General features: G+C 35.3%; 1 protein-coding gene and 1 pseudogene across 1 annotated transcript; both read right to left on the bottom strand.

Annotated features, from left to right (window-relative positions):
• Positions 1-1,908: 1,908 nt before the first annotated feature.
• LOC132271232 (putative pentatricopeptide repeat-containing protein At1g12700, mitochondrial) lies at positions 1,909-4,614 on the bottom strand (annotated as a pseudogene).
• A 2,516-nt stretch (positions 4,615-7,130) lies between these two features.
• On the bottom strand, positions 7,131-9,893 carry LOC132271231 (putative pentatricopeptide repeat-containing protein At1g12700, mitochondrial). Its single transcript, XM_059772553.1, has one exon. The coding sequence runs from the start codon at positions 9,431-9,433 to the stop codon at positions 7,571-7,573; it is 1,863 nt and encodes a 620-aa protein (XP_059628536.1). The 5' UTR covers positions 9,434-9,893; the 3' UTR covers positions 7,131-7,570.
• Between the last annotated feature and the right edge of the window lie 1,183 nt (positions 9,894-11,076).

Raw genomic sequence — 11,076 nt, 5'->3', positions numbered from 1 at the left:
ACAGATAAAGCACCAGGCCAGAAGCTGCATTGTGATGAATGGAGCAAGGTCACTGATTTGGTGAGTACATGAGGGTGATGATCCCAGCAGTCTCTGGAAGTATATTACCACCTCAACCTTGATATCCTTCTTGTTGTGTAGTGTGTTACCTGAATCAGTAGATAGAGAGAGTATTATCTTCTTGTTGGTTCTTGAGCGTACAGATTTGTGGAAAAAATTGGAGTTGCAGTCCCCTAGTTTTAACCAAGTCATTCTGGATTTCTGTCTCAAGGTGTCCTCTTCAATATTAGCTAATCTCAGAAATTCAGTAGTGAGTACTTTCTCTAACTGTCTAAGCTTATGATCAGCTGGGGTATTGTCCAGATCCATTTGGCAGGCATCAAGTTCAAACTTTACAGCTTGCAGTTTGGCATCCACATTTGAAAATTCCTTCTTGCAGCTTACTCTCAGCACCTTCTTCAGCAATTTTAACTTTTGGACCACCTAAAAAATAGTTGTACCCCTGATGAATGTTGTCCAGACTTCATGAACTGTAGAGTGGAATTTTGGGTGAGAGGACCATGCATTAAAGAATCTGAATGGAACACATCTTCTTGGAGTGTTAAGATCCAATGTGACAAGAATTGGGCTGTGATCTGAGATGTTAGGGGGAAGAAAAGTGCACTCTGAAGAGGGGAAGTTTTCTGTCCACCCAAGGTTGACCAAAGCTCTATCAAGTTTCTTGGCAATGCAAGCATCTCCCATGCTTTTGTTGCTCCAAGAATACAATATCCCACTGAACTTGAGGTCTTCTAATTCAGCTTCTTGCAAGCATTCATTAAAGTCAGTCATAGCATTGCTCCATCTCACAGATCCTCCATGAGTTTCCCCAATGTTTGGGATAACATTGAAGTCACCCGTAAGTAACCATGAATGTGAAAATATATGAGCATGGTAGATTATATCATCCCACAGTAGTTGCCTATCAGTAGCAATGTTAGCAGCTTATACAAAGGAAGCAAAGAAATTAACATTCTGCCCTAAAATTTGTGATGGTGACGGTCTACACACAAATTTATGTTACTTGAGTCTATAATTGAAGCATTGCTTTTTGATCAATTTCACTGAAAGCTAATAGTCAGATCCATTTGTCACTATTTATTGGTCTCCTGGAAGTGGATTTTGTTTTTTTCTGTCTCAAAATGTAGATTATGTGGGAGGGGACCGCAGCAAAATAAATTATGTAAAGAGCAAATGAATTCGGACTAATTTAAATTAAATTTTAAATAAGCAATACTATGAAATTGTATTTTCACAACAAAATTGCATTTTAATATATTCAATTGAGCATCGGATTTGTCGCAACATTCCATTGAATGAGTGAAGGTGCAATTTCACTTCTTATACACAATGTATTATGCTATATATATATATATATATATATATATATATATATATATATTTGATTGAGCATAATACATTGTGCAACACTCGATCGAATGACAACAATTTCGTAATAGTATTTTATTTATATATATTTGATAAAAGGAGGATGATGATAGTGATAATACTTATAAAAAGAAGATTATTACTTGAACCCATGTGATTAGTGGTACCCTCTTTGTGAACACTAAACACCATACCATTACCATCATCACACGGGCATCAACCAAATTAAAGCTATGTCCTTTGTTCACATAGATGCAATACCAAAAATATATAAACAAATTGTTGTTGGCTAGGTGGTGTTTGTTTATTTTGTGTAGTTGGGTTGCTATGTTTAGCTTTGCTTTGATGGGTGGGTGTCCTTTGTTTTTGGATTGCTTAGCCTTTTTGGGGCTTTATACTGTCAAAACTCCTCTTATTTATACAATTGCCTTTATCTTGCTCCAAAAAATAAATAAATAAAATAATAATAAATGATAATTAAAAGTTCCAAATGGACTTGCTTTATGAAACCTAAAATGAAGTCACTTGCTACATTCTCGATACCAATACAACTACTCAACATTTTGATTTGCCAGGTTTACCCAAAACACTGGCTATAGAACAATTCCTGTCTAAAAGTCTAGCTATGAAGTCACCCCAATCTCAGTTGACAGTTGCATGACAAGACCCTATAAATATTCAACTATTCTGGCATACCAAAGGAGGAAATAACTCTCCCACAAATTCACTACCCAAATCATTAATTCGGGGAGCTAAGAGAAGGGAATCAAATATCTGAAAGTGCGAATAACAACTTCTATAAGCACCTGAATATAAAGTAAAGGTGCATCTGAGATTCAAAACAATTTCTTCTGGTTTTACAAGAAAATAATCTCTAAAGAGATGCCTTTTTTTCTTCCCCTTAATGAGATGGTTATAATATTCACATCAAGAAAGGAAAATGAAGTTGATGAGGTGTCATTCTTAAAACATCCCGACATACAAAGGCAGAGCAGATAAGCATACACTGTTTGGTAAACTTGCCTCTCTTTGGGATCATTCCTATATGCTTAAGCAGCAACTTTGCTTTCTTTCTTCGTACTTCCCATAGAATAACAATTCTCACCCCAAAAACATGAACAAGACACTAATGCAAGCATCAATAGGCCAAACATACACCACACTGCAAGGCCAACAAAACAAGAAACTTCCACCTAACATTTGAAAACCCAATATAGATCACAGAAACTTATTGAGCATCTCCGAAACTGACTCATCCAATCCACTATCATTTGATAAATTCAATAATAGGGCCATAGTACATGCATCAGCATAGAATCCTTTCTCAACCATTTCTTAAATAAGTTGTATTGCCCTTAGCATCTCATTGTTTCGAAGAAATCCCTGGACAATTATATTGTAAGTTAAAGCATCCGGCGAGCAATCACTCTCTTCCATTTTCTTAAGCAACATGTTTGCTTCGCTTAACAAACCTTCCTTGCAGAACCCATTGATCATAATGTTGTATGTGCGAACAACAGGTCGCAACCTTTTGGAAGAAAGACTACAAAAGAGTTCCCTTGCAGCTTTAATGTTTCCAGCTCTGCACATACCATCAATGAGGATGTTGTAAGCCACAATATTAACATGCAGTCCACTTTCTTCCATCTCTCGAAACAAGGCCATTGCCTCGGCAAGACATTGGTTCTTACACAGTCCATCTAATAAAGTACAGTAGGTCACAATATTAGGATGTTGGCCATGGGCTCGCATCTCATTCAGAAGTTGTTGCGCAACTAGAAGTTTTCCCACATTGCAGAAACCACCTATAAGAGTGGTGTAAGTAACAGTATCAGGAACCAATCCTATCTGAGAAATTTCATGAAAAAGGCTTAGAGCCTCAGCCATTCTTTGCTTCTTACAATATCCATTAATCAGGATGTTATAGCTCTGAACATCAGATGCACAACCTTTACGAACCATCAAATCAAGTATCTTCTTTGCCTCATCAAATTTGCTTTGCAAACAATATCCGTCCATCAGTGCATTGTAAGTGACTGTATTAGGCTCCTCGCCCCTTCGAATCATCACTTCAATTATTTCTACTGCTTCTGCAACCTTCCCTTCCTTACAAAGTGCATCCACCAAAATGTTGAAGGTTCTTACATTCGGTTTGATATTTCGGCTCACCATTTCATTCGACAACCTTGTAGCCTCTTTCCACTGGTTTGAATTGCATAGGCCGTGGATTAAGGAGTTGTAAGTGACAACCGTCGGTGAAATTCCTTTACGGATCATTTCTGAAAAGAGTTGGAAAGCCTCAGCTACCAGTCTGTCCTCACAAAGACTGTCAATGATCATGCTATAAACAAAGACATTGGTTTCCCAATTTCTCTCTTCCATCTTCTTAACCAATTCAATAGCTGCGCTGGTGGTCCCTGTTTTGCACAACCCATCTATAATGGTTCCACAAGTAACTTTATCAGGTCGAAATCCTTTTGCCCCCATGTCATTAAACAACTCTACTGCCAGACCTATTTTATCCTCGCTACAGAGTCCCCTCATCAAAGTGTTGAGCATTATACAATCCACTTCATAACCAAGCTTCAAAGTTCTCCCCAGAACAGAGAAACCCAAATCGACCCGATTCACATGGCAGTAGCAATTCATCCGCCAGAGTATAAGCGTCTGGCTCTACCATTCCAGAGGATTCCATTTGATTAAGTAAAGAAATTGCAGTGGTGTAATGTTTCATTCTCACAATGGCCCCTAACAATTTAGTAAAATCCACAATTGAAGGAAGAGATCGCATTTGAGACATTTTATCAAACACTGCCAGTGCATCATTAAGGTTAGTGAACTCAAACCTGCATTGGTTTCTGACAGACTGGGTTTGAGTACTCGGACAGTGAGGCTTTTGATCTTTAACAGTTAGGGAATGAAACGAAGCCCTTAAATTGTCACTAGCAAATGGATAATCCATGACGAAATTAACACAATGCTTAAGAGAAGTTGCAGATATACGGATACCTTTCTGAAGAGAGAGAGCGCCGCCATATCTACACTTGGAAGAGGCAATAACACTTCTTTTAATCATCTTTCAGATCCTCTCTCTCTCTCTATACGTACACACACAGTCACACACTTATATGTCTGTTGTATATATATATAAAGTGAAACAAAGTCACCTGAAACTGGTTGGCTATTTTTATTCTTCGGACATCTTTCAGCATCTAGGATTTCATTTCCAATTATTAATAGTATTAGCTTATTTCACAAGTGAGGGTGGGGACCACTCTAGACTATAGTTTATTTTTATGTGTTTATAGAAGAAACACATAAAAGTGGTTTTATTTTAAAAATTATGCTTTTAGCGCGTTTAGTAACTAAAAACACACTTTTAAAAATGTTATCAAACTAAAATTTCTAACTTTTGAAACTGGTTTTATATTTTTGGGAATTGTTTATTCTTACAAAATTTCATTCTTTTGATTTTTAATAAAGAGAAGGATGTAATGTGTTCTATGACTAGTGTTTTGGAAAATCAAAATGTTAAGCAGTTCTATTGGTCATGTTTTACAAAACATCCAGAATTTAGCAAGCAACTTCTTTTTAGGTTTCACAAAGCATGTCCATTTGGCACCCCCTTTTTTTTTTTTTTTTTTTTTGAGGTATAAAACTGAACCAAGCAGAATTTTTCATATAGTTTTCTGTTTTCAATTTTCTAAAAATAAAATACTATTATCCGAATTACAAACTAAGCATGCCCAAAATAGTTTCAAAATTAATAAATCTTGGGCTTGACCTTGAATAAGAGCTACCCTTATTAGCCACTTTGAGTTGTATCTTCTTCACAAGGATAAAAAAAAAACATTGATTTGAAACCATGGACGAACCTAAGCCCAATGTGCTCCATGGAAACGTCCTCCCCATTGAAATAGGTCTAAGAAGTACTTTATTTTTTAATTATTTTTTACAAGAAATTAACACACCAATTTTGTTTAGCTTAAAATTGAACTTTAAAACTTAAATATATATATATTTTTTTTATAAAAACATCTCGTGAAGTTTATCCAATTATAGAAGGAGAAATTGTTTGAAATACCTAAAAAGTCTACACTCAACAATGCTGTTAAAATTTGGTACGAACCGTCAATTTTACCCTTAATTTTATACTAATGCTTATTTAATAAAAAAAAAAAAATCTCAAAACTAAATGACTAAAACACCCAATTCCATTATTATTACTACAGAGTATTTACTTTTCTTCTTTTATTGAAAAAATAAATAACCTTTCACAAAATTCTATATGTATCTATGAGATTAATTGAGCATGGAATTTTGTTAACTCACTTTAAATTGAGTATCCATTTCCTTCTTTGTCCTGCTAGAATTGGACATATCCATACGATTGAGTCATTAGTTTTCGAAGTAGTGTCAAAAGAAGTGCTTCAAATCATTACTATTTGAACCAAACATGTTATAAAAAGGTCTAAGTGTTTCGAATTGTTTGTTGACATGGACAAAGTCCAGAAAAACCTCTTAAATTATTTCAATATTAGACCTTGGACACATCATAATTCCAAATCAAATATCTCTAGAAAGAGGAGATCTTTTGTCTCATGGTAACCTGCTACAGTCCCTTTACGAAAATTTCGTTACCGAATTAGCCATACGCTTCACATGTTTCTAGTGATTTACATGGCATCATTAAATGATACAAGTCTTGGATAAGAATCTGCAACGCACTAAAACGCCATTGTTGACGATCTGTACTCTATGAATTTTTTTTTTTTTTTTTTTTGTATTAAGGGAATCTTTCTGCTGTTCTTCAGCTTCATTTGAATACTTTTTAATTTCACTTTGAAGTGAGTCTACTGACATTTGATGATTCTCCAATGCAGACTATAAATTAAAGATTTGGCAATAGTTGTTTGAAGTGCCTGATCTCAAATTTGGCCATGTATTAGTATGCATTAGAGCAAGTGCTAAAACATACATGTTATCTCCAATAATTTGAACTTCAGCACCCTGACCTAGTAATAACAGTATACCACCAAGTGTTCTCTTTTCTAGTTTCTAGCAATAAATAAAAAATAAAAAAATTCCGCTGTACGTACAATAAAAATTGATAGAAATCATCTCAACCGAGAGCATCTATACAATGAAAATACCATGAAACAAGTAAATGAAAGCAAAATTTTGTGAGACCGCCTTTGTTGTTTACATGGAATATGAATGGCTGCAGAAAAATACAACAATAATTGACTGTTATGGTTGCGGAATCACTTGTTTGCTTTAGGTGCTTTGAGGAGCTTTTGTGGTGGACTCGTGTATGCACGTACTATAAGTCCATTTTATATTATTCCTTTGTTCATTGTTAATTGACAGAGCCTTCCTTATGTAGCATATTTTATGATTCGATCTCTTAATTTAGTTTTTGGATAGAAGTTGGGTTTTATTATATGGACATATGTTTTGATGGTTACCATCATTTATCTATATATATATATATATAAACAAATTGTTGTTGGCTAGGTGGTGTTTGTTTATTTTGTATAGTTGGGTTGCTTTGCTTTGATGGGTGGGGGTCCTTTGTTTTTTGGACTGCTTAGCCTTTTTGGGGCTTTATACTGTCAAATCTCCTCTTATTTATACAATTGCCTTTATCTTGCTCCAATAAATAAATAAAATAATAATAAATGATAATTAAAAGTTCCAAATGGACTTGCTTTATGAAACCTAAAATGAAGTCACTTGCTACATTCTGGATGTTTTGTAAACCATGACCAATAGATGTAGTCAACATTTTGATTTGCCAGGTTTTACCCAAAACACTGACTATAGAACAATTCCTTTCTAAAAGTCTAGGAAGTCACCCCAATCTCAGTTGACAGTTGCATGACATGACCCTATAAATATTCAACTATTCTGGCATACCAAAGGAGGAACTAACTCTCCCACAAATTCACTACCCAAAGCATTCCTCTATGCTTAAGCAGCAACTTTGCTTTCTTTCTTCGTACTTCTCATAGAATAACAATTCTCACCCCAAAAACATGAAAACGACACTGATGCAAGCATCAATAGGCCATACATACAACATACTGCAAGGCCAACAAAATATAAAACTTCTACCTAACATCAGAGAACCCAATAGAGATCACAGAAACTTATTGAGCATCTCCAAAACTGACTCATCCAATCCACTATTATTTGATAAATTCAACAACAGGGTCATAGTACTTGCATTAGTAGAGAATCCCTTCTCAACCATTTCTTGAATAAGTTGCATTGCCCTTAGCATCTCATTGTTTCGAAGAAATCCCTGGACAATTATATTGTAAGTTAAAGCATCCGGTGAGCAACCACTCTCTTCCATTTTCTTGAGCAACATGTTTGCTTCGCTTAACAAACCTTTCTTGCAGAACCCATTGATCATAATGTTGTATGTGCGAACAACAGGTCGCAACCTTTTGGAAGAAAGACTACAAAAGAGTTCCCTTGCAGCTTTAATGTTTCCAGCTTTGCACATACCATCAATGAGGATGCTATAAACCACAATATTAAGATGCAATCCACTCTCTTCCATGTCTCGAAACAAGGCCATTGCCTCTGCCAGACATTGGTTCTTACACAGTCCATCTAACAAAGTAGAGTAGGTCACAAGATCAGGATGTTGGCCACGGGCTCGCATCTCATTCAGAAATTGTTGCGCAGCTAGAGGTTTTCTCGCATGGCAGAAACCACCAATAAGAGTGGTGTAAGTAACAGTATCAGGAACCAATCCTATCTGAGAAATTTTGTGAAAAAGTCTTAGAGCATCATCCATTCTTTGCTTTTTACAATATCCATTAATCAGGATGTTATAGCTCTGAACATCAGGTGCACAACCCCTACCAATCATCAAATCAAGTATCTTCTTTGCCTCATCAAATTTGCTTTGCAAACAATATCCGTCCATCAGTGCATTGTAAGTGACTCTATCAGGCTGCTCGCCTTTTTGAATCATCACTTCAACTATTTCTACTGCTTCTGCAACCATACCTTCCTTGCAAAGTGCATCCACCAATATATTGAAGGTTCTTACATTCGGTTTGATATTTCGGTTCACCATTTCATTCAACAATCTTGTAGCCTCTTTCCACTGGTTTGAATTGCATAGGCCATGTATTAAGGAGGTGTAAGTGACTACATTCGGCGAAATGCCTTTACGGATCATTTCTGAAAAGAAGTCAAAAGCCTCATCTACCAGTCCGTCCTTACAAAGACTGTCAATGATGATGCTATGGTCAAAAACATCAGCTACCCAATTTCTCTCTTCCATCTTCTTAACCAACTCAATAGCCGCAGTGGTGTTCCCCGTTTTGCACAACCCATTTATAATCGTTCCACAAGTAACTGTATCAGGTCGAAATCCTTTTGCCCCCATGTCAATAAACAACTCTACTGCCTGACCTATTTTATCCACGCTGCAGAGTCCCCTCATCAAAGTGTTGAGCTGTGTACAATTCACTTCATAACCAAGCTTCAAAGTTCTCCCCAGAACAGAGAAACCCAAATCGACCCGATTCAAATGGCAGTAGCAATTCATCAAGATGCCCAGAGTATAAGCGTCTGGCTCTACCATTCCAGAGGATTCCATTTGGTTAAGCAAAGAAATTGCAGTGGTGTAATGTTTCATTCTCACAATGGCCCCTAACAATTTAGTAAAATGCACAATTGAAGGAAGAGGTCGCATTTGGGACATTTTATCAAACAGTGCCAGTGCATCATTAAGGTTGGTGAACTCAAACCTGCATTGATTTCTGACAGACTGGGTTTGAGTACTCGGACAGTGAGGCTTTTGATCTTTAGCAGTTAGGGAATGAAACGAAGCCCTTAAATTGTCACTTGCAAATGGATAATCAATGAAGAAATTAACACAATGCTTAAGAGAAGTTGCAGACTTACGGATACCTTTCTGAAGAGAGAGAGCGCTACCATATCTACCCTTGGAAGAGGCAATAACACTTCTTTTAATCATCTTTCAGCTCCTCTCTCTCTCTCTCTATACATACACACACAGTCACACACTTATATGTCCCTGTATATATATACAAAGTAAAACAAAGTCACCTGAAACTGGTTGGCTATTTTATACTTCGGACATCTTTCAGCATCTAGGATTTCATTTCCAATTATTAATAGTAGTAGCTTTAGCTCACAAGTGAGGGTGGGGACCACTCTTCCAGTGGTGTTCACTCTGATTGTGGTTGGTTGCAGTGGAATAACATGAAATACTTGGGTCTTTAACTAAAAAAAAACATGAAATACTTGGGTTACACCAACATTTGGTTGTACTTGTATTTTTTTTTTTTTTTTTTTGGTAGTAGAAATTTTATTTTTACATTATCAAGAAACATGAAACACCCACTGCTCTGAAAACAGAGATTTACTACTAGACTACAGTTCTTAGTGAATTGAAACACATCAAAACGCACTACTGGACTATAATTTATTTTTATGTGTTTATATGAATAAAAACACATAAAAGCCATTTTATTTTAAAACTTATGCTTTTAACGCTTTTAGTAACTAAAAACACACTTTTAAAAATGTTAGAGATTTTATTATCAAACTAAAATTTCTAACTTTTGAAACTTGTTTTATATTTTTGGGAATTGTTTTTTTTACAAAATTTTATTCTTTTGATTTTTAATAGAGAGAAGGATGTACTTAGTTCTATAACCAGTGTTTTGGTTATATGCTAGGGTTGTAGGTAAAACCTGGCAAATCAAAATGTTGAGTAGTTCTATTGGTCATGTTTTACAAAACATCCAGAATGTAGCAAGTGACTTCTTTTTAGGTTTCACAAAGCATGTCCATTTGGCACTTCTTTGTATAAACAGTAATGTAAGGCTACCATAAAAACTTTGTGACTATATTTATATACAAATCTTTGGTAGTCGAATTTTTATAGCAATTCACCAAGACTATAGTCTAGTGATACTTCGTTCTGTTTCGAAGAGATAATTGTGTGAATGTATTTTTTACAAATATAAATATAAAATTTATGCTTCAATTTAATTGAGTGAATGCACTGATTAAATTAAAGCAAAACCTTCTAAAATGTAGGAACTTCAGAGATTTAAAGTAGTCTCGGAATTAATAAATCTTGGGCTTGACTTTGAATAAGAGTTACCCTTTCTAGATTCTAGATTAAACCATAGGTATGCCACTTTGAGTTGTATCTTCAGTCCTTCACAAGAATTAAAAAAAAAAAACATTGATATGAAACCATGGACGAACCTACATGGCCCAATGAACTCCATGGAAACGTCCACCTCCACTAAAATAGGTCTAAGAAGTAGTTTATTTTTTAATTATTTTTAACAAGAAACTCACACACCAATTTTGTTTCGCAGAAAATTGAACTCTCAAACCTAAATTCTTTTTTTTTTTTTTTTTTTTTTAAAAAAAAAGGGTAAACTATACTAACATCTTGTGAAGTTTATCCAATTATAGGAGACGTTTGAAATACCTAAAAAGTCTACACTCAACAATGCCGTTAAAATTTGGTACGAAGTGTCAATTTTACCCTTAATTTTATACTAATGCATATTTAAGGGAAAAAAAATCTCAAAACTAAATGACAAAAACACCCAATTCCATTATTATTACTATAGA

Source organism: Cornus florida, unplaced genomic scaffold, assembly GCF_030987335.1.
Source record: "Cornus florida cultivar Cherokee Brave unplaced genomic scaffold, ASM3098733v1 CherokeeBrave_3.0.0_Hap2_Chr08, whole genome shotgun sequence".
NCBI lineage: Eukaryota > Viridiplantae > Streptophyta > Magnoliopsida > Cornales > Cornaceae > Cornus > Cornus florida.
The sequence above is the reverse complement of the archived record's forward strand: the minus strand, read 5'-3'. Positions and strand labels throughout refer to the sequence as shown.

Bases quoted from the DNA above. Each gene is read 5' to 3' on its own strand.
- LOC132271231 (XM_059772553.1), bottom strand. From the start codon at position 9,433: ATGATTAAAAGAAGTGTTATTGCCTCTTCCAAGGGTAGATATGGTAGC.